The sequence below is a fragment of the Hoplias malabaricus genome, chromosome 9 (assembly GCF_029633855.1).
Source record: "Hoplias malabaricus isolate fHopMal1 chromosome 9, fHopMal1.hap1, whole genome shotgun sequence".
In the NCBI taxonomy this organism is placed as follows: Eukaryota; Metazoa; Chordata; class Actinopteri; order Characiformes; family Erythrinidae; genus Hoplias; species Hoplias malabaricus.
In genome coordinates, this window is record NC_089808.1 from 33,450,069 (window position 1) to 33,473,389 (window position 23,321).

Below are 23,321 nucleotides of genomic sequence, written 5' to 3' on the forward strand. Positions count from 1 at the left end.
CATGTCTTGGAGGAAGCATGTGCTAACTCTCATCCTTGTAGCTTTGTAGCATTACATGATTATGGAAATATGATATAAAATGTAATTTGGTAAGACAAAACTTGGGCAAATATTATTCATTAATATATCATTTATTTAGGTATTATATATAAAATAATATATTATTTTGCTTAATATTCATTCATTCATTATCTGTAAGCGCTTATCCAGTTCAGGGTCGCGCTGGGTCCAGAGCCTACCTGGAATCATTGGGCGCAAGGTGGGAATACACCCTGGAGGGGGCGCCAGTCCTTCACAGGGCAACACACACTCAAACATTCACTCACACCTATGGACACTTTTGAGTCGCCAATCCACCTACCAACGTGTGTTTTTGGACTGTGGGAGGAAACCGGAGCACCCGGAGGAAACCCACGCAGACACAGGGAGAACACACCACACTCCTCACAGACAGTCACCTGGAGGAAACCCACACAGACACAGGGAGAACACACCACACTCCTCACAGACAGTCACCCGGAGGAAACCCACGCAGACACAGGGAGAACACACCAAACTCTTCACAGACGATCACCCAGAGGAAACCCACACAGACACAGGGAGAACACACCAAACTCTTCACAGACAGTCACCCGGAGGAAACCCACACAGACACAGGGAGAACACACCAAACTCTTCACAGACGGTCACCCAGAGGAAACCCACACAGACACAGGGAGAACACACCAAACTCTTCACAGACGGTCACCCAGAGGAAACCCACACAGACACAGGGAGAACACACCAAACTCTTCACAGAGGGTCACCCAGAGGAAACCCACACAGACACAGGGAGAACACACCAAACTCTTCACAGACAGTCACCCGGAGGAAACCCACATGGACACAGGGAGAACACACCAAACTCCTCACAGACAGTCACCCGGAGGAAACCCACGCGGCCACAGGGAGAACACACCACACTCCTCACAGACAGTCACCTAGAGCGGGAATCGACCCCACAACCTCCAGGTCCCTGGAGCTGTGTGACTGTGACACTACCTGCTGCACCCACCGTGCCGCCCTGCTTTGCTTAATAATTTCACAAAAAATAATAACAAACAAATGTGCAAACTATTGGCTTGGTTACATGCGATGAAGAATTATTTACTTATAAGAATGCTGTATGGGTTTGAGGTTCCTAAAGGATGTATGTATTATTAATGAATGACTAAAGGTCAGTACTTGTCCATCAATGTTTAAGAGTTGCACATTAAGGAGGTCTGTCCTCAGTTCATTAATCCTGCAGGGTGCATTTTTAAAGGACCGGATGAGATTTTACTAATGCATTTAATCCCGGTGTAATTTTCAAAGGATAAAACCAGCAAGTCTGTGGCAACAAAAGAGGGGTTTGTGGTCAATCGAGAGCTTTTTCCTGACAGCTGGATTACAGTATACTGGCTCTTTTGTGGCCGTTATCTGACAGCTCATGCTGACAAGGTAGGCAGTCCATGCATAGCTGAAATGCTTTCTCTTGTGCTAAACAGACATCCAATAACATCTCCAAAAGCACTTAATTCACTTCTTTTCCACTACACTCCATGAGCTTTGCATGTTTATCATTTTGCTGTTGCTTCCTTACGGGATCTGGGGTCTCATTTATTCTTTCATAAGAAACAGCATGTTTCTTAGGGCCATGTAACAACTGTAAACCTTACTGTGTGAGTTTACAGAGCCCTGTGGAGAAATCTGTCACTGTAGTTGAGAGCACACTGCTTGGCTTCTCTTTGCTCCACCTTAAGGAATTGTGGAATGTATCAAGGTTGTGAATCCTTGAAGCACAGCATGAACTGTAGGGCTGTCATCTCAAATTAAGCACAGAAACTTTACCTAACACGTGTGAATTAACAGGTCAAGTTAGCCGTTAGCTTGGGTTAACTACGGCTATATGCAGTTTGTTGATTTATTTTTAGAGAAAACAGGTTAGCTCCAGGGACCTGGAGGTTGTGGTTTCAATTCCCGCTCCAGGTGACTGTTTGTGAGGAGTGTGGTGTGTTCTCCCTGTGTCTGCGTGGGCTTCCTCCAGGTGACTGTTTGTGAGGAGTGTGGTGTGTTCTCCCTGTGTCTGCGTGGGTTTCCTCCGGGTGACTGTCTGTGAGGAGTGTGGTGTGTTCTCCCTGTGTCTGCATGGGTTTCCTCCGGGTGACTGTCTGTGAGGAGTGTGGTGTGTTCTCCCCGTGTTCGCCTGGGTTTCCTCTGGGTGCTCTGGTTTCCTCCCACAGTTGGTAGGTGGATTGACGACTCAAACAAATACACCCTGGCGCCCACTCCAGGGTGTATTCCCGCCTTGCGCCCAATGATTCCAGGTAGGCTCTGGACCCACCGCGACCCTGAACTGGATAAGCGCTTACAGATAATGAATGAATGAATGAATGAAAACAGGTTAGCAGTTCTCTACAGGGCTCCAGTAAGGATTGGCATTATGTAATTAATTTTCACAAAATTTGACGCATCTTGCAAATAGTCTACAGTTACATTCACAATGACACGTATGCCTCAGTCTGGTCATTTCTCTTTCGTCTGTCTCAGCATCAGTGCGACTTACCGAATCCCTGCTGAGTCTCCTATTGACTGACACATAAGGCTGTTCCATCAAAGGCTGCACTCTGCTGAACCTTTCCAACACACAATGAGGCCTAATTTTCACGCATTGGTCGTGTTGGTGACTCTCACTGAAATCAAAGGCAGGAGATGTTTTTGACAGATACCAAGACATGCGTGTGCTCTAATCAGATTACACATGCTAAATTATTTATTTGACATTATAAAAATTCATATTCATATCACAATTATTTAAAAATGAATTTTATTCTCATAACTATTATTATTTAATTAATTTTATTATAATTATTTATTATTTTGTCTGTAATTGTTTTGTGGCGCTGCCATAAGAGGGGTTAATCTGATTGGATATTGCAGCAGTGCACCTAGCCACACCTTTTGATCATTTACTCATTGTGATGTCACTCTCTTATTGTAATGTGTTGCTATGCATCAGATTAGTGCTCTGCCACTGGTCAAGGAGTAGCAAGCAACATTTGTGCAACACACACACACCTCCACAGGGGTGATATGCCTCACTTCTGCTCTTTATCTCTGCAGAAAAGAAGGGAAAGTGGTGGATTGTTTTGCTAATTTACAGTAAAAACAGTTTGGCTGCATTTACCTAAAGCCTTTCTTGACTGTGATCATCGCAGGGATGCACATGTCCATCTGCGTCCAAGTCTGCTGGCTTTCTTTCCTGCTGTGGTCTGGCCTCTGAGGAGTCTCATTACACCCTGCAGACACACACATGCACACACCGTCCCGGGACGGCAGCATCCTTGTTTGCTTGTGTTAAAGAGAGGAAGGGGAGGTATGAGAATGGAACGTTGCAGGGGAGTGTGTCTGCGAGCTCCTTTGAAAAGCAAGGCAGGGCTCAATATCAAGTTTGTTTGTTACGCCCCTCCTTGTCTGTGGCATATGCAAATGAGCTGTGTGTGTGTTTTGTGGGGTGGGGGGTAGGGGGGGGGGCTGTGGGAAAGTGAGGGAGCTAATCCTGAAACCATTCAGCAAGCCCCCCCACCCTCACAAAGCCCACCCCACCACTACAACTCACTGCACGCCACTTCTGGAGACAACAGCGTGGTGTTTTCTCTTTGTGTTGAAAGTCACCCCCCTGCGTACACACACAAACACTTTAATGCTGAACACCTGTTTCTGTACACACACACCCCACTGATGCACAGACAAAATAAAATCCCACGCTCCTGTCTACTGGGGGCCACACAAAGAGCTTCTTCATGGAGGAGCACCAAGTGATAACATCACATAAACCAATAAATCCTGACTGTGGGATCATACCGTTCAACCGAGTGCCGCCAGTCTGTCCTTTTTGCTACTTTCTTCAGTTCAGCCGAGATTGTTTTGTTTGCTCTGATTCGTTCTAGTCGGTGAATTGCTTTTTCATCATTTTACGCTGGCCCTCCCCTCACTTGAGCGAGTGGAAATTTCAATTCCTCAACCTCTGAGAAAAGAAAAAACAAAAGACGAGTTACTGATTCATTTAATAAAATCAAAACAATCTTTTTCTGGTTTTAAAGTGTGATTTCCTGCGCCACATTCAAAGCAAAATACATCAATACTTTTTGTATAATAAAAAAGCATAGGTTCTAAATGACTTTCCTGGTTGAACTTTTAAAAAAAGAGAAACAGAAAAGTATAATAACGGTATAATAGGTCTGTAGCTGAAGGGATGAAATGAAGAGGAGGTGTGTGTATGTGTGTGTGTGTGTGTGTGTGTGTGTGTGTGGGAAGAGTATGTGTGTGAAAGTGTGAATACACTCAGTTCAGGTCACGTCCCGCTGCTCCGTCCCTCTGTTTCCTGATCTCTCAGAGCAGGCGGCTTGTTACAGTGTCTCGTGTTTCACAAGCAAGGCCCACTTCAGCCAGCATCCAGCATCCAGCAGCCCCTCGCAAAACAAAAGCAATCACACACTCTTCTCTCCCTCTGCTCCTGGCCCACAAAACATAATGGGTCTGAATCACCATCTACAGCACTTAACTTCATCAAATCACCAACAGCAGGCCTGCCTTGGTGGAGACAAAAAAAAAAAGAAAAAAAAGAAAGAGTCTTGGAAAATATGTAGGACACACGAAGAGCCAAAACCCTACAGACTTTCGCCTCCCTATTGAAGCCAGATGTTTGCTTAACTGGCCAATTTTGATAAATGGCATAATGATAACCATTATGTATTTGGGTAATTTTATATCAGCATAGCACCATATTGTTTTGTTTTATGGCCAAAGCGAAGTTGTTTTGTGTCCGCGGCCAGGTGCTGGTTTCGGCCTAATTGATAAGGGTTCATGAGGACGGCGGTTTTCATGTTAGTCCAACATGGCACCCATCGAGGCCTGAATATAATCAACTTATTCTCAGCCCTGAGCAGAGTGGGATTATAAAGAGACGTCCTATGCCACCAAGTGTAGCAAGCGGAGCTGCTGGCTTATCTCACGCAAACAGTGGTGGGTATTTACAGCTACACAAAACTCCCAAAGTGTGAATACTTGAACATAACGATGCTGTTGTGGTTCTTTCTTCTCATTTCACAAACCCAGGTCCCAAGAAATGCATGTTGCGTCTGAGTGAAATTATGTCACTTCTGGGTTTAATTCTAATGGCTACACTGTTTTGGTCCTTCTACAATTTCCATATAACTGTACTCAAATATTTGCATTTTAACTTTTTCCAACATATTTTAACACTGTGTTAATAAACCCATTATATAATCCAAGTAAATATATGAACATAACATTAATGTAAAATGTAGATTTGGACCATTGTTGTTGGTCTGTATGTTATTAAATATTCACATTCTTGAAAAGGCTGTTTGTGAGGAGTGTGGTGTGTTCTCTCTGTGTCTGCGTGGGTTTCCTCCGGGTGACTGTATGTGAGGAGTGTGGTGTGTTCTCCCTGTGTCTGCATGGGTTTCCTCCGGGTGATTGTCTGTGAGGAGTGTGGTGTGTTCTCCCTGTGTCTGCGTGGGTTTCCTCCGGGTGACTGTCTGTGAGGAGTGTGGTGTGTTCTCCCTGTGTCTGCGTGGGTTTCCTCCGGGTGACTGTCTGTGAGGAGTGTGGTGTGTTCTCCCTGTGTCTGCGTGGGTTTCCTCCGGGTGACTGTCTGTGAGGAGTGTGGTGTGTTCTCCCTGTGTCTGCGTGGGTTTCCTCCGGGTGACTGTGTGTGAGGAGTGTGGTGTTTTCTCTGTGTCCACGTGGGTTTCCTCTGGGTGCTTCGGTTTCCTCCCACAGTCCAAAAACACACGTTGGTAGGTGGATTGGCGACTCGAAAGTGTCCGTAGGTGTGAGTGAATGTGTGTGTGTTGCCCTGTGAAGGACTGGCGCCCCCTCCAGGGTATATTCCTGCCTTGGGGATCCTTGCCCAAGGATTCCAGGTAGGCTCTGGACCCACCGCGACCCTGAACTTACAGATAATGAATGAATAAATATTACGTTTAAATCGCCAGTAGAATTGCTTCATTCTCAGGCCTTCGCAACAGGTGTTTACCCAGAAATAATCCTCGCTGCTGAACACCACAGCAGTTTACCTGATGTGAAGAGTCACGGGCTAGGGAAAAAACCCCACAACACTCAGCTTTGTAGCATAGCTCATTTTATTGTTTAAACAGTTTTGCATAGGAAATATATCCACTTCCAGTAATTGACTGCAGTAAAAACAGCTGCTAGCAGTATAGGCTGGATATAACAGTAACAATCACAAAAAAGTCAAGCGCTATTTACACTCATTTTTAATCTTGTGGCAATTTTAGCCCCCAAACGCAACTAGCTGGAAGGCAGTGCCTACTGTTTAGCTGTGAAAACTGAAAAAAAGAAACAAAAAACAAAACACGGAAAAAATCAAAACAGCTGAAAATCAAAGCCTTCGCTGTACAGCTTCTCGAAGGATACCTGCATCACTGAACCGTGAATGAAACACAAAGGTTTGGAAAAGTCTATGACATACATTCATGAACATACATTGCTTTTTTGCATACAACTGCGATGTTACTACAATCACTAGAGGCTGATACAACCATAAAACATTAGCTGCTGTTGCTGTTGTCATGTCACAAATCCAAGTCTGAAAACGCCATTCTGTTTGCAGAGGGTGTAAAAGTGCCACAAGACCCAAACAAAATCAACCCTGCTGTGGAGCTGGCAAGCATCTTTGTTTTTTTTTTTGTTTTTTTCAACTGACATTTTTTTTATTTATTTTTTTGTCATCTACTGTAGTACTATGTGTAGCATTGACATTCTAAAGAAACACACTGCCCAACTATTCATTTAATCTCAACAAAGAAATAGCGAGAGACCAGGGCACTCCATCCATTATGACTAAAATATTCAAAAATTAACAAAGCACAAAAACGCTTAAAAAGGACACATCACATAAAACCCAGGGGGAAATAAGAAAAAAAAGAAAAAACAAAACAAAATAAACAAACAAACAGGAAGAGGCATCCCACACATTCTGTTTTGACTGAAGGAGTTTTTTCTATTTTATTCATTCTTTTCCCCAAAGAAATCTCAATCAGTGTTTTTTTTTATTATTATTTACAATGGGAAGTCCACTGAGACTCTGAGCTGGAACAGGCACTGCTTAACATATATATATACTGTATATATATATTTATATATATCACTTTTTTTTGTCTTTTTTTGTTTTTTTTTTGGTAAACGTCTCTCAATATGCTGGTTTTTAAAAATGTTCCTGTTTATGTCGACCTGATGTTCATTCATGCCGTTGAATATGCCCTAATAATGTACATGGAAATGTAGAAATGGACTAAAAGGTCTTCCTGCCTTGTTTCTGCAGTGTTCCACGTTCAGGTGAACAACAGACAGATATTGCATGAGTGCCACTAGTCCTCCTTGCATAAGGAAAACACGTGAGCTTCTCGCTGTCCATGAGCATGGCTTTCAGATCTAATTGTCTTCGACTTTACCAGGCCATGTAATGCTATGAAAAATGAACCAACATATAAACTAAACAAAAGGATCAGCCCTTTGAAAAAGAAGAAACGTCTAAGATTCACTAGTGAACACAACAAAAGGGTAGTAATCGATCATATCTCCTCACAAGCCTCATAGCACTGCACGCTGTGGTGAGGCGGGATGGTTATGAGCTACATTAATGACACTCAATCAAACTAGATGTAACTGTTCAGGCTAACTAGAGCACATTCGACCGGGACATCACTAAACGCACCAGTGAATGGGGTAGTGGGACTGTGGAAAGTGCAAATACTGTTTGCCAAATTCTCCTCTGCAATGATGACATAATGGGATATGTAAGGGGCCATGCAAAGGGTGCTGGGAGTTGGAGATCTCCTAGTACCAATCCGCCCCAGAAAACAACACAAGAAACGTGACTAGCACTTATCTTAGCATGGCAATCGCTGCCCACATCAGGGCATATGTAAACACCATGAAACCAACATGTCAGAGTTTCAGCAACAGCCACCAAAATGTGCGCTATACTGTGGGTAAGCGTCTATCAAATCGGGATATAACACGCTTTCTCATGCACAAGACAGCAGAACAATATATGATGTCATTAACAACATTACCCTGGTACTCACTGTTGGCAGACTTGAATTGGGTGCCTTTTTAAAGTGACAAGGATTTCCATATTCTTCCGAAAGAAAAAACATTAATAATAATAAAATAAACAGCATCCTAGCCAACACGAATGTAATCAATATTTCTCTTCCCACTTTTGATATCACATTATCACATCACACGCACTCTATGTCCACACTAACAAAAACAACACTCTGAACATTTATGAAATGTCTCCAAATCCAAGTTAATCTACACAAAACACAACAGAAGACCTTCATTGTTTTCTTTTAAACATTTACAGTCCCACGTATAGGAATTCACCTCCACATTTTAAAAACAAAAACAAAAACAAACAAACAAAAAGAAACGTACACAAGTTATCCTAATTCTTATGTTATGGGCAGCTAGAGCTGTAACTCGAATCCAGACACGCAACAAATTTTGTTGTAGCCTATTCTTACAATAAAAAAGTTGGGCATGAAATTCATTTTTAAAAAAGTTTGCTTTTTACAAACAATGGTAAAAAAAAAATACAGTGTACAAACTTTTGTCTACAAGGCAGGCATTTCAATAGAAAGATCCTCATTTACTCACATCTTGTAGTGTCAGAGTCAGCTTTACACACACTCACACACACACACACAGCCACACTTGTTCCACACAAACAAACAAATTCCACGGAGCTGCCAGAGCAGATTTTAACCCCTAAAGACTACTACCAAAGACTATTGCTATTACCTTAGCCATCTTATCGGCCCTTACCCACGTCCTTCTTCACCGTTTTGAACACACCTAACACCACAAAAACAATACTATGACCCTGACACTCCCATCACTCCAGGGGAAATGCACTTCAGTGGCATTGCCAATGGCCAAAAGGCTGCAAAGCACTTCAATTTTCTCAAATCCTAAGAAAAATAAGGAAAGGTAGAGCAGTGCACGTAAAATGGGGTGGCTTCATTTTTTTATTTACTTTAAAATTTTTGGAAACTAAAATGAGTGAATTGGTGAAGGAGGAGAGATTGAGCTTGACTTGACTTGTTTTTTTCTCTTTTGTCCAATGTTTTGTTTGTTTGGAGGACAAGGTTCGAGGCTGAATGATTTCATGATTTCTCGGTGGCTGTTGGGCCCAAGTGCAAACAGAAATGTCATTGAATTTTGATGATTTGACGGTAGTCTTGAAAGTAAACGTATTAACTGATACCGATAATGCCCCATGCAGCATTACGCCTGAGTTACGGAGTTGTAGTTTTTTTTTTTTAAAGGACACTGCAGGTGGATGATTGCCTATGTGCTGTATAAGTGCTAAAGGTTTAATCAGCAGTGAGATATCTCTGTCCCTCAGACCAAAACAGGGAATGGATAAGGCCCTTCCTCTGAAGTCCCATCATCACAAATAGAATATAAAATACAGATAACGAGCTAATACGCTGTCCCCGAGCCTGACTGACATGTCCATAAGGCTACGACTGGGAATATCTCCAAGATAAGAAGAAATAAAATGTATTCTCTGATTGTGAGACGTTTTTATCACGCAGAATAGCGTGGTGATTGTAACGCATTTTAAAACAAGCCACTTTTTCTTGTAAAAATTTAAGGCATCTACTTTGAAATTGCATATTGCTACTTTATAATATGCAGATCCTTTCAGTGTACGTTGCTCTTCATAACTTTCAAGACACGATACGTAGAGTAAATAGTAAACTGAGAAAGACGACTCGTTAAATGATTTGCAGAATGATTTTTACAGCTATAAAATCCATTGTCCTCATCGTGTGAAAGGTAAATCTGATTGATCTCAGCAATGCACATTTTGCTCCAGATCTCTTTGCTGATTGTCACTCTCAAGTCAAGCTTTCTCTCCTGAGAAAATGAGCTTCTTGCACCCCAGGTGTGAAGTAGGTGTTGAAAGAAGGTGTTGGTTAGTCACAGTAGAAAGATCAGTGACTTTGCAGCCGTATTAGACCAAATGGTGCATTCTTTGCAGACAAGCTACAAAGTGTAGAAAAATAATGAATCCCCTCACAGAGAATACAAAACAGCTCTCACACACACCTCTCCATCTTTCAGTACACTCAAGAGAAAAAAAAAGACCTTGTCATACACTGCATAGAAAGCAGTTCCCACTTTGGTCGATAAAAAAAAAAGAAAGAAAAATAACAACAACGACATTAACAACAACGACATGACAATGACAACATCAACAAAATAAATGTTTACACTATTTGTATCTCCATACTAGCTTCTATTAATCGACATAGCTAAAAGCACTACCTACATAGGCAAAACTTGGTATTGCATAATTTTTATAATTCTGGACCCCCTCCCTCCCCAATAATGACTGGAAGATGGAAAAAAACAACAACACCAAAATACTGAAAAATAATGCTGGTTGATTATAAACTTTAGAACGACAACTATACACAGCCTTGATATGCACTGTAAATGTGAGATAAAGTAGTAAATGGAGCTAAAAATCAACAATGTCACAATTTTATCCAGAGTACAAAATATTTCTTATCATAAAAATGTTATTTTTTTTTTCTAAAACGGTAATAAATGCAGCAAAAACAAGTGTAGTGATGTCTATATTCAAAGGCAAGGCACGTAATGTGGACTATATATCTTCGTGCAAATTAAGATTATTGGAAAGATTAGTTATATAAATATATCTGATTGGAGAGGCGATGGCATTGGGACTGCCGTGAACAATTGTGGATTAATGGAACTACCATATTCTTGGGATTCACCAAACTGGGCATAAAAGAAGCACCATGAGACCTAGCCTCACCCTGCAGGTTAGTGTTTAACTGAGTGCAGATTTTACACATAACACACACACACACGCGTACACTCCCACGCGCACACACACACACACACACACACACACACACATTTTCTCTTAAATTACTTCACCGGCCTGCGTTCCTCATGTTTCTTGTAATTTCACATTGTAAACAGTAGCTTTAGAAGCTAATGGCCCAAATGAAAATGCACACTACATTGGTGGGTACTACATTAAAATAAGCAATTTTATACACACTGTGTATTTATGTATTTTTTTTTTCATTTTTTTTCCTTTTTTTTACCTTTTTAAGTTTCTGTTTGTCATTTCACAAAATAAATTAAACAAAAGCTACCCGAGTGCTTGGGTACGGCTCAAGATAAGTGCTGTTTTGTTCGTGTTCAGTTCCGCTCAGGTAAACGTTCACTGTCAATCACACTTTTCCACCCTCAACCTTTATCCCCCATTTTCATATTCGAGGATGCAATTTTAAATTGTATTTAATGATTTTAAAAGTTTACAAGAAACTTTTACTCCCCCTTCCTTTAGAGTCCTAGGGCAGACAGACTATGATAGCTTCCCTTCAGTAAAAAAAAACATAATTTAAATTGCACTTGCCTCATATGAGATAATCCTTTCTAGGATAATATTGAAAAAGAATGGGGTTGTTTTCTAACCTAGTGATTCAGGTCTTTTTCTTTCAATGAGAATTTTTTCAGAGTTCTTAACTCTTAAGAGAGTAAAGTTAACCTTTAGTTTTAAAGGAAATACAAATCCAAGATTGACAAGTTTACAGATACCAAAAGGTGACTTTTCATCACGGAAAAAGGAAATTTAGAGGGTAAAACAAAAACAGAAACATTTGATTTGCTGAAAAATGATTCCTATGGATATGTAATGAATATGTTGAGCCTTGTTTAATGGGTTTGTCACAATCGGAGCCTGATCTGCAGTAACGTCCAGCCAGCCAGCCCTTGTGTGCCTCTCCATCTACACTTGCTCAAAAATCAAGACTAGAAATTGTGACATAAGGATGAGAGAAAACACTACAAGAGACTAGCGTGTCATGCAAAAACATTAAGGCATCTAATTTCTTTATGGTAAATATCACAGTATGTCAGTTGAGGGGCCTTCTCACACAATGACTGACTGGCATGGATAGGCTCGTGCCAGCTTTGACCCAGCCCACTCTTCTGTTCTAGGCCAAAGTCCTTCAGTGGGAGGGACAAATGTCAATGGCGATTGTATAAGTGCTGCTTGCTGGTTTGTCCACGGACCTGTCACTCCAGAATCTAGACTTGGGCTCACTCGCTCAGTTGCTCGTCTCTGCCTGGAGAAGGGGCTCACCAATGATGTTTATGCTGTAGTTCTGGACATTTGTTGGCAGAATCTGAGTCCCGTTCGACACTTGGAATGGAATTAAGCTCGCCCAGGTACCAGGACTGTGGACACAAGAGAGAGAATTTTTTTTTTTACTTGCAAATACCTGGGAAAAAACATTTGTACAAAACAATTATTAATAATTAAAATACATTTTATAGCCGTGTTTACAAAAGTTTAGGAAAAACGCTGAACTAACTGAGACATTTAACAAATATATTCAAATATATTTCTGGAAATTGCATAATTAGATGTCAGGGTTGACAATGAATTGATTGTTAATCATTATCACAATAGCAATCAGCATGTGCAATATTTCAGAAAGCATCACAATAAAAGCACCACAACTAACAAATAACAAACTCTAAATTTCACTATTTGAGCTATGAGCCATAATCATTAAAGAACATGGCTGTGTTTAAAAGTAAATGTAATGTACGTAAACAATTCCTATCAATATTTTGATGACAATCATCAGCAGGTTTGACTGGGAAAGCAAAGCAGAAAATTATTTAAATACCCAAGAGTCTCTTTATTAACATCTGATAATCAAGGAAGGTGAAAGCTCTATATCCAGACGCATGTTAAGGTTATAACTCGGGATGGCTACTGTCCTAAAATGGATTCAAAAATAAATGTAATGAACAAAATGAATGAATAAATAAAATAATGCTGCTTTACTTTAATATGATTATGGGTTTTGTTTTTTTCCCACAGTGTATGCCCCCACACACCCCACCCCCACCACCCCCATGGATAGCAGCAGGGCACAGGAAACCCATAGAAACAAAGCTTCCTTAGTGAGTTGATGGATAAGGAGATGGGGAGTCCCCCTGGAGCGCTGCACCCAACTGAAGCCCCCAGGGGCTGACACCCACACTCTGATCAATAGGGTTAAGTCAGGGGCCGATTGTGTACCGTACTTTCCCATCCGCATTCGGCTAGCATGCTAGCACGCACAACAACATAAGACTGTTAATTGCGAGTGGCAGTGCGGGCCCTGAATGCGAAAGCGCTGGGGTGCACAAACAGCATGTTGTTCCCTGGGGGGAGGACAGCGGGGGTCTGAATGGTACGTACATGTGTCGAATAATTAGGCAGGCCAGAAACCAGTACCACTACCCACCCCCCACACCCCAACCCTACTCCTCCTCCTCCTTTTCCGTCTCCCTCTTTTTTAAATACCTGTCTCACACAATCGGTGCTTTCTGTTTGCAGATTATAGGCTGCGCTACGAATTCTTTCAACAGTGCCCGGTGCACACAGCCACCTCTTTGTTATTTTTCTCCTTCTCTTTTACTTTTCCCTCACAAAAAAAAGGAAGAAAAGAAAAAGAGACAGGACTGGCTGGATGTGGGCGGTGGGTTGGGCAAAGAAGGATATAGTATGTTGTTTGAAGGATGCAACAGTAAATAGAATAAACTAAGCGACTTTCCCTGGGACCTCTAAGATGCAGGTGCATAGCTTCAGTGGATCAGCTGGGGTGGAGTGGGCTGGAAACGGGGGGTTTAAAAGAGTTTTCTTTGGGGGTTTGTTTGTTTTCCAAAGAGGACATGAGGGGGCTTGGTCTGATGGCTGGTGAAGGCGACAGGGACTCGGCGGATGTAGAACACTGACTTTATTCTTTCCCTCGCTGCCTGGAGTGACACGCCTGACTGTGGCCATGAATGCGGCTAATGATTCAGTCTGCATTTTATACAAATCACCCACAGCTAAAGGAGCCCGAGACTTCACTTAAAACAATAGAGCCAAAGTTTATGATTGCAGCGCCACAAACACGTCGCATTTTACAAAGCCTGGGATAGAAGCAGAGTGAAAAGACGGCTGGGGAAAACAGACTGGGAGCATAAGACAAAGAAGAAAGAAAGAAAAAAAGAAAAAGGAAAGAAAGAAAGGCACATTCATGATTTAAACTTATTCTATTTTCAGTCACATGCTGAAAAATGTATGTTTTTAATCAAGAAAAGTTTTTACATCAACACAATCACTACCAAAATTAAATACTACTAAATAAATTAATCTACTCAGTGTATTACTTTGTTTCTTCTGCTGCACTTTCCTTTCCCTCTCTTCCTCTTTTTCTCCCTCTGACCAGCCAGAGATCATCTCACAGGAAAGGAGAGATTACGTTTTTCCTACCTTGCTGAACAAAGACATCACACTGGAGGGAAACACTCAGCACAGATTCAGCTTTAGATTTTGTTTTATTTAGGTTTGTTTGCTTTTCATCCCTCTCTTTTTCTCTTTATCTTCATCTTGCTTTTGTTACATGCCACTCACACCCCAGTAATTCAGGAGAGCCCAACAGTAATGGAGTTCTATCAGGGCAGTGCAGATGGTCCTCATCTCCTCAGTCCTCCCGTGGATCTTTGCCCCAAAGCCCAGCCTCAGCCCTTCGCAGAGTGCCATTAGTGCCGTCTCCTAGCCGATTGATCGCCGGAGCTAGTGGGGTGCCACCCCTTCTTTAACAATTTCGAGTTCAGTCTGGCATTAGCTAATGTCTGGTTTCCCCTGGATACCAGACGGCTTAAGACGTGACAGCTCCCAACCACAAGGGGTTTATAGGGGGTTATGGAGAAGGGGGAGAAGGGGAACAAACAACTTTCCTCACGCTTCGTCTCCCTTATCAAATTCTGCACTGTTCCAGAGCTCTCCTTGCTAAGCGCCCATCCATCCTGCACTTCCTCCCTGCAAAGTCCACTCGGCTGTAGTGGCAAGCTTACAGCATGCTTCATTTGGGGATCAGGCCCTAAATTAGATTATCTAATGGCATCTTAATGGATTGCTGACCCCATTTCCTTCAGGATGGCAATGAGCAAGACTGGCTGCAATTCAATTTGGGTTGAGCCATGGGCCGGCGTGCACGATTCTCCTCCAAAGCAGCTACATCTGCATGCAGGCCACAAATTACATTTACATACAGTGGGCCAATCAACCACAGGCCAGCTGTGTTAGCGTCCATCTATGTCAAAGCATTTGCTGCTTGAAAATCATTTTACCCTCTAAAGCTGGTTCTAAACAATCCCAACAGCTAAAACTGAAACAGGAGGGTGATTTAACATTGATTATAATACAGCAAACCAGTGATGGAATGCATTCCTCGTTGCAATTCCACTGGTCTATTAAGAGGCTACAAAAAGGGTAAAAGTTTGGAGAATGGGGTCTGGTAACCGTGGCGACTGCAGAGGAACCCTGAGTGTGCTCAATGCCACTCAGCCACACCACAACATAAATGCTGAGAGGAAGTGCTGAGCAAGGGTTTGTGTCTAGCTTTGTTTGTTTAACAAGGTGTTAAACAAAGTTAAACAGGTTTGTTTAAGGTGGAACAGTACGTTTGAGAAGAACGTTGTTAGAAAGTGGCTGAAGTTAAACTTGTCTGTATGTTTTTATTCACTGTATGAAATACTACAGAAACCCATTTGTACTTTGAGTTGTTTTGTTTTGTCGCTAGCACTTTCAGTAATACAGTTAGCCATCTTCCAAATTTGGAGAGATATTTCCACCTTAATTTATCTGAAACAGCAAACATATGTATATTACCCACCTATGGAGCAGTCACAAGAAATATCCTCATTTCAGTTCATGCTTTTCAACATTTGGAGCTCTCTTCACTGGCTAAAATTACACCAGATGCCCAGAGCACAGAGAGACAGAAATTGAGAAAGCCTAGCATACCGGACAAAGCCAATTCTTCTTATATATTATTTACAGACACTGGGGCTTTGTAAACACATCATACTGGTTTCCAACACGTGAACAGATTGGAGAGCTAGCAAATGGTGAGGAAACATCTGAATTTTATAAAACGTGTCTTTTGATTGCAATCTTGAACTACGTCTCTAATGGAGAGAGGGACAGAGATAGTTATGTTCAGAAAACAAGAAGGAGTGAGAGACACTTAGAAGTGTCTAGAATGGTGGAGAAGAAGGAACGGTTCAAAGAAACAACCCAAATGTCACCTCATAATACTGGCTTTAAAGATTAACAGTGTAATGATAAATTAAACCACACAATGCTTTATCAACACATTATTAAACTGTCAGAAACTGAGCTATTTAACTACCATAAAGCAAATGAATGAAACATGCCAAAGATATTGACAGGTTATCCAAACTTATACAAAAGCAGGGCAAATTTGCCTGCTAAATAACAAGCAGTAATAGGAATTTTTGGGCTGTATTTGTTACATTCCTCAAAACATTACAGCTTTAATACAGCTTTTATTTAACCACTCTTGTCTGTGTAGTACCAGAAAATTTTAATGTAAAGCCTATGTTAATATATGTGTTGCAATGTGGCCTGAGAGGATCATCTCAGTAGGAGGTGTAAAACACATAAGAGCTACATATTAAGGCTGCTGGAGCTAAGAAAAGCTAAGCTGACCTTTAGAAATATGCACCCTTTTGCCTTTCCAAGGCCCAAAACAGGTTCTCATCATCAGAGACGTGTGTATAGGGTTCTGCTCTTTCTCATATCTTTGTTACTTTTGTTGTTTCTGAGAAATATAAGCATCAACCATTAATGCCTTCGGATGCAGGAATTTCATTAAAAGATTTTTTTTTTAACCACAAATTCCATGCCCTCATTCCTGAGAGCCAATCAACCAAGCGAACCAGTGAAGGCACACAGAAAAAAAAACTTGTTGCATACACTGACACACACACACAATCTTCAAAAGAGTTCAAAGAGTTCCTTAAGTACTCTGGCACATATACGTCTGTTAAATTGGACAAAGGCTCATAAGGCAGTGATTTAGAGTTCCAACAAAGGTGTAAATACTCAAGTCATGTCTATTGCACCCACTTCTTTCAAACTAAAATGGGCACAGTTCCATAGTACAGTGAGGACATGACCTACATTTGGCTGGTGAACGCAACTGCTGAGTCACACTGTCTTTACCACTTAAACCAAAACCACTTTTTCCTTTCCAGATAAAATAAACTGTAAGTAAATGTCAACAACAAATGTTAAATATTTATCAAAGTCCTTATCAACTCTGTTGTACATTTTTGTGTGTATACTGAGACAATGAACACTTTCCAGTTGATTACATTATAACAAGGTGAAAAAAATAACTGTTAAACAACAATGAATTTATTTTCTTCTATGAATTTGAATGCAATGCTTTTAAAAACTCTGTAGATAAATGTCTGGATCCGCTTTCTGAAAAAGTTGCTCTGGTAATACCCATTTTAGACAAAATAATATATATAATATATTCTACTACAGATCACTACTTTTACAAAAAGCAACAAGAATATGAATTTATATCAATGTATTAAAAACAACAAGAGTATTAAACTGAGCTCTTCATATTCCATCAACAAATGCATTCGACATTTGCATACGGTTGGACAAGATTTACAGAGTGTAGGCAAAAACCCCTTTCAACTTCACGGCTCGTGTAATAGGTTCTATAATCTTTACAGTTCCAATCTGCCTAATTTCAATTGAGTCCAGCTAAATCCTGGATTATTTTAAACTGTAAACCAGTAATTTGTAAAGAGATCAGTACTGGACAGTACTCTAAGTTTTCATATTTGGTTCTAGCTATTTTAACAGTAAGTTGAAGCAGAATTTTTGCGTTTTTGTCCAATCTTACAACAGCATTTGTGGGTGGAGCATGGATAGGAAAACTGGACTGGAGAAGGGCATGGAGAGTGTTGCACCACTACAAACACAGGTTGAAAAATTATGAATGAATGAATGAATGAATGAATGAAAGAAATAGACAAAATATAGGAGAGATTTGATGGAGAGGTGTGTTGAAAATAAAGGAAACGTTTACCTTTGCCAAGAAATCCCCAAAGCCTCCTCTGAGCCATAAGACCTGACGTTTTGATTCACGGGCCAGTCACAAATCCTCAGCTGTCAATCAAACACCTCTCAGTCAGACAACGGGGCCAGCACAACGGTACTAACACACACATTTAGCATGCAACAAGGCCAGGAGCAGTGCCAAAAAAAACTACACACACTTTTTAATGGTTATCTTGGGTTGCACATTTGGTTGGATTCAAAACATACATTACACTCTATTAATTTAGGATTCTTAAATTAAAACGGTTAAACTCCTTTTAGTAAAACATTAGCTTTGATATGGGTCCTGAAAATAGATTTTTTATGAAAAACCTAAATGTACAAAGAGCAAATGTTATATGTAGCATGCAACAACATTAGTGAAGTAATCATTAACTGTTATGACAACAAAAAAAAATAAGAGGTTAGTTTACAAAACTTAGCACTAGGTCACATGGACATCATTCATCTGTGCCTAAATGCTTCTGTATGGGAATAGGGACATGCATTCCATCTGGTGCATGCGCTTTTGTCATCTAAGCTGCTGTTAGACTTGTTCAAAGCAGATGGGATGAATGAAGCATGATCATGCTGTGTGGAGGCAGCTTTGGTCTTCGCTGTCAAATGTGTTACTTTCTACCTCTTTGTGCTGACCTCTAAAAGTAAAAAGTATGCAAATGATTTAATATGAATGTGGATGGAGGAAAAGAACGCATACAAATGTAAACCTATGAATTTTATTACACACATGCCCCAAACCTATATGACTGAGGCTGGGAAAAGCTCCAGTGTAAAATGTGGTCTACAAACGAAATGAAATATCACTCCAAGCACGTACAGAGTTCTCCACAATAAACACCACAACGGAAGTCACTTAATCAAACGTAACATATTCCTAATGCACTCCTTTCTGCAGTACTGACAGAGACACAAGACTCGACACGCTTTAATCAGGTAGATTCACTCTCTGAATATGCAGAGCCACTTATTCTCAGTCAATATAGTAAGCCATTTCTGGAAAGCACCTGTACCATTCCCAAACGGAATCAATTTCCATTGCAATAAATCTAGGAAGGTGAATAATTGATTTCCTATATTTACTTCAAAGATGCTTTAGCGCTGACCCAGAGTGGTTCAGGTGGCTAAAATCACCATTTCCCTGAGTGAAAGCCACATAAATTAGTGGAGTAAGCACAAGCGCAAGCATCGAACAGGAACTTATTGGAATTTTACTGCTTGCTCAGAAGCCCAGTCATAGTGGGTGCCATTATAAATCACAGATATAATGCATATTCAGTAGCTAATACAGAAAATGTGGCGTACAAATGAGGACACTGTGGCAGCAGTCGATGTGTTTGTACTTTGTATTTTAACAAAAAATGCATTAAAGCGTGTGATGCTATGTGAGGCATTTTTCTTTGGGGATTTAGTTTTACCCTGTTAGTGTGCGGATATCCACCTCCATCAGTATAGCTGCCAACTATGTGAGTGAGTGTGTATGTGGGTGTGTGTGTGTGTATGAGAGAGCGAGCTGCAGCCAGAAAACAATGGCTTTGGGTCAAAGTCGAGGTCAACTATCAGACTGTTTCAGAGACGGGCATTTCTTCGTCCTGTTTTGGTCGACACACACACACTAAAAAAACACACACACAATATGTGGTGAAAAGGGCTCACTAGTGTGCTATTAGTGTTGATGTATAAACCTAAGTTCAAGGCCACGGGACCTGGAAAATTGTGAGTTAGTTCACTTAAGGTCTTTGCTAGGATATTATTATGAACTGGCATTGTGCCCTTTATACTTGTCTGAAAACACCAAAGGAGCGTTCTTGTTAAAAATCACGTTTAGTTTGTAGCAGTAAATGATCTTTACTGGCAATACATTCATTTTTACACTTTTAAACATATTTAATTACTGACATAATAAACATGACATCTCCAGATTACGACATTTAAATGAAAACTGATTTACTTCATATATATGGAGGTTATAAACGGTCTGATATGACCATGACCATTTTAAAATTACAATTCCATTCCTGCAGCGCATTACTCATGCATACCCATAACTTATCTTACTTACAGAAGAACAGCTTGTCCAAATGTCACTCTCATTTGCCAGTGTCAAATAAATAACAACAGCATGACCAAACGACCAAACGGCCATGCTCAGGGTCAGCAATTAGCTGCCCAGTGCTAGCGAGCTTGCAGAAGATGCTCAGGGCTCGAGCTGCTTTTGGAGTTTTTCGGTGCCATCTGTCCATATCACCACCAGATCACAGAGGTGCACTGTGATGGCGTTAGCGCCTTGGCCAAGTTAGCAATGGTGAACAGCTGTGTGTGGGGGCTGAATAAACGTGCTAATATTAGATAAATCCAAATAAGGTTTTGATCAGTGATCAGTCCCAGAACTAAGGCTGTATGCTTTTTTCCCCAGGTTGCAAAGAGACGGCAAGAGAGTATAAGAGGCGGAGAAGCCCTTAGGGAGAATGGCTAATGAAATCTTCTCCTCGCTGGTGTTTTCAGAAACACTTTACACAGGGGCCTCAGTCTGGAGCAGGTGTTTGGGTTTTTCTGTGTGTTTGTGTGCATGTGTGTGTGTGTGTGCGCTTACATGTGTGAATTCATCTGTTATTTTCCCAAGTGTGTATGGGTTAGAAGTTCCAAATGGGCTTGGTTGAACAGCAATGCCATTGTAACATTCAGACTATGACCATCTGCCTATCTGTCTGTCAGTGCTGTCACTCAACCTGTTTGGCTATGTTTACACGGTTAATCATCGAAGCAAACATTAACACAATTCCGAGTCACATTTACACGAGTTCACTCTTAACACTGGCGTATGTATCGTAACTATTAAAGTAGCATTTTATAGTAATTACCCAAATTCACCTACCCATGCTCCATCCACAGATGTGTTTTTGCCAAGCGGTTGTTTAAATCTGAACTGGCTTCTAAACATGATCGAATTCCCAGATCATCCATCCATCCATCCATTATCTGTAACCGCTTATCCAATTTAGGGTCGCGGGGGGTCCAGAGCCTACCTGGAATCATCGGGCGCAAGGCGGGAATACACCCTGGAGGGCGCCAGTCCTTCACAGGGCAACACAGACACACACACATTCACTCACACACTCACACCTACGGACACTTTCGAGTCGCCAATCCACCTGCAACGTGTGTTTTTGGACTGTGGGAGGAAACCGAAGCATTCCTAGATCAATATAAATAAAAATACTTTATTTACAGTGACCTTTAAAGTGCTACTTAGGCCTGTCATCGTGTAGTTGATGTCTAATGTTCAGATAAATAATTGCATCTAACAATGTTCTCATCTTTTTGTCTTTGTATACAACTACTAAAGCACATGCCTAATGTGAACAGTTGAGATGATTAGCTATCTTGCTTCTTAACTATCACAACTTATGAGCTCTCAGCTAGCAACAGAAACATTAGCTTTAGCTCAAATAAACAAATAAAGCACTCTGATCATATTTAAAAAAAACACAACCCCCGATTTTTGGCTTATAACTTCACTTCATACATTTTTGGTCATTGTTGTGCAATCCAGCAATTGTTGCCATAGAAATACACATTGTTGGATGTCACCAGCAAGGAAATGTCAACTGTAAAAAAACGTCTTAAGACTTTAATTAGTTAGATTTGGTTACATTGTTGTATTGCATTGCACAAATTTGACCTATCCACCCAAACATGAATGTCTCCTGGGTTGTCAGATACACTTTAAAGGTCATGACCTCATCTCTCTTCCTTAGCGTCTACTCTCTGGATGGATTATATAAGCAGTGTTCAAGAGCTCCTCTGGAGCCTGGGCTTATCAGAGGAAACCGTCCATTATCCATAATAGCTACAGTTCCACAGCCACCCCTTTAAAGCCTGTGTTTCTTCCCTTGTGCCTGTGTCATATGTTACATGCGTGTACAGCCCCCATGCTGTATGTCACATACAACGGCGACGACAGGCCTGTGGGATAGAATACACAGATTAAACACAGGACCCTGGGCTACAAATCATAAGCGGTGATCTGGGCCAACATTTCCCGCTGCCGCAATAAGGCCCTTATGTGCACAGATGGTTATTGTAAATGAGGTATGCTCAAACAGTTGTCAAGTCACTAATAGCAAAGGCCTTCACGTATATACATACATTACCATTCCATCTACTGATTTCTTTATAAGGAGGCTAATAAGCTACAATATGAGAATATATCTTTGTGCTAATTATAATCTGATAACTGCATTAAACAACATGGTTATTAGCATGATATTTAACCATTAGGAGTAGCTGTTATTGCCAAGGATTTGTAGATTTGTTTTCACATTAATTCCTTCTCAGGAAACTAAAAACATTTAGATGGGGCAGATTCTCAGCTTTTGACTGATACCACGTTTGTGTGTGTAAGTTAAAGAGAACATATATTTTATTATTTGAGTCTGATTAAAGGCTTCTGTTGTGTATAAAAGCTTGTGAAACTATAGTTACATTCGAACAACAACAGACATAAGTGAAAAAATTTGGATGTACAGACTCAATGCTGTCTATACAGAAAATAAACTGAACCTTGTAATAAAATTTGTAACTACAGAATTAGATTGAAGTACAGCAAAATGCCTTAAATTTACAGCTCCATGTCTAGAGTTCTAAGATAAAGTAGACATTTCATGTAGAAAAGCAAATAGAAAAGCTATTAGAAGTGATATGATATTGAGGAAATAAGTCAGAATTAGAGAGTTAGAAAGACAAAAGAGAGAAACCGAGGGGGAGGGGGGGTACAGAAAGAAAGCATGCACAAACAGAATAAGTGAAGAGCGAGAAAGGGAAAACAGAGAGAAAAGTAGGTGTCTGCGCAGTAAGTGGGTCCTGCTGAGCGTCTGAGGTCTAGACGCTTGTTCTCAGGTTGCAGACGGCTCGACAGCGCCCAACCCCACGGCATGCTGGGAAGAAATGGGCGCGAGGCTGAAAGGTGACGCCATGGTGACGACTGTAATCCATACGGCTACGCGAGTTACTCCACATGCCCCACAAAGGCCCGGCAGGGGAACGCAGGTGTCAATACAACTCATAATATCGTATGATGAATCACCCTGCATAAAAGAGAGCGTATACCGGAGACTGTATTTACCCTGCTACAGGACTCAATAGCCACAGGTTCAGCGCGGGTCAGGCAGCACTATACAAATCACTGGCCTGAAAACAC

At 41.0% G+C, this 23,321-nt stretch overlaps 1 protein-coding gene across 3 annotated transcripts in view; it reads right to left on the reverse strand.

The window, feature by feature from the left end:
• Positions 1 to 6,040: 6,040 nt before the first annotated feature.
• Positions 6,041 to 23,321, reverse strand: part of LOC136706913 (nuclear factor 1 B-type-like) — an 89,106-nt gene continuing 71,825 nt past the window's right edge. For 2 of the 3 annotated variants that reach the window (XM_066680658.1, XM_066680659.1), the window contains exons 11-12: positions 18,093 to 18,172; positions 6,041 to 12,366 (exon numbers count right to left, since the gene is read on the reverse strand). In XM_066680658.1, the coding sequence (XP_066536755.1) occupies positions 12,237 to 12,366; positions 18,093 to 18,172 (210 nt within the window). In that variant the 3' untranslated portion in view covers positions 6,041 to 12,236. The remainder of the gene's footprint in view (positions 12,367 to 18,092; positions 18,173 to 23,321) is intronic. The other variant, XM_066680660.1, reaches the window with a different exon arrangement.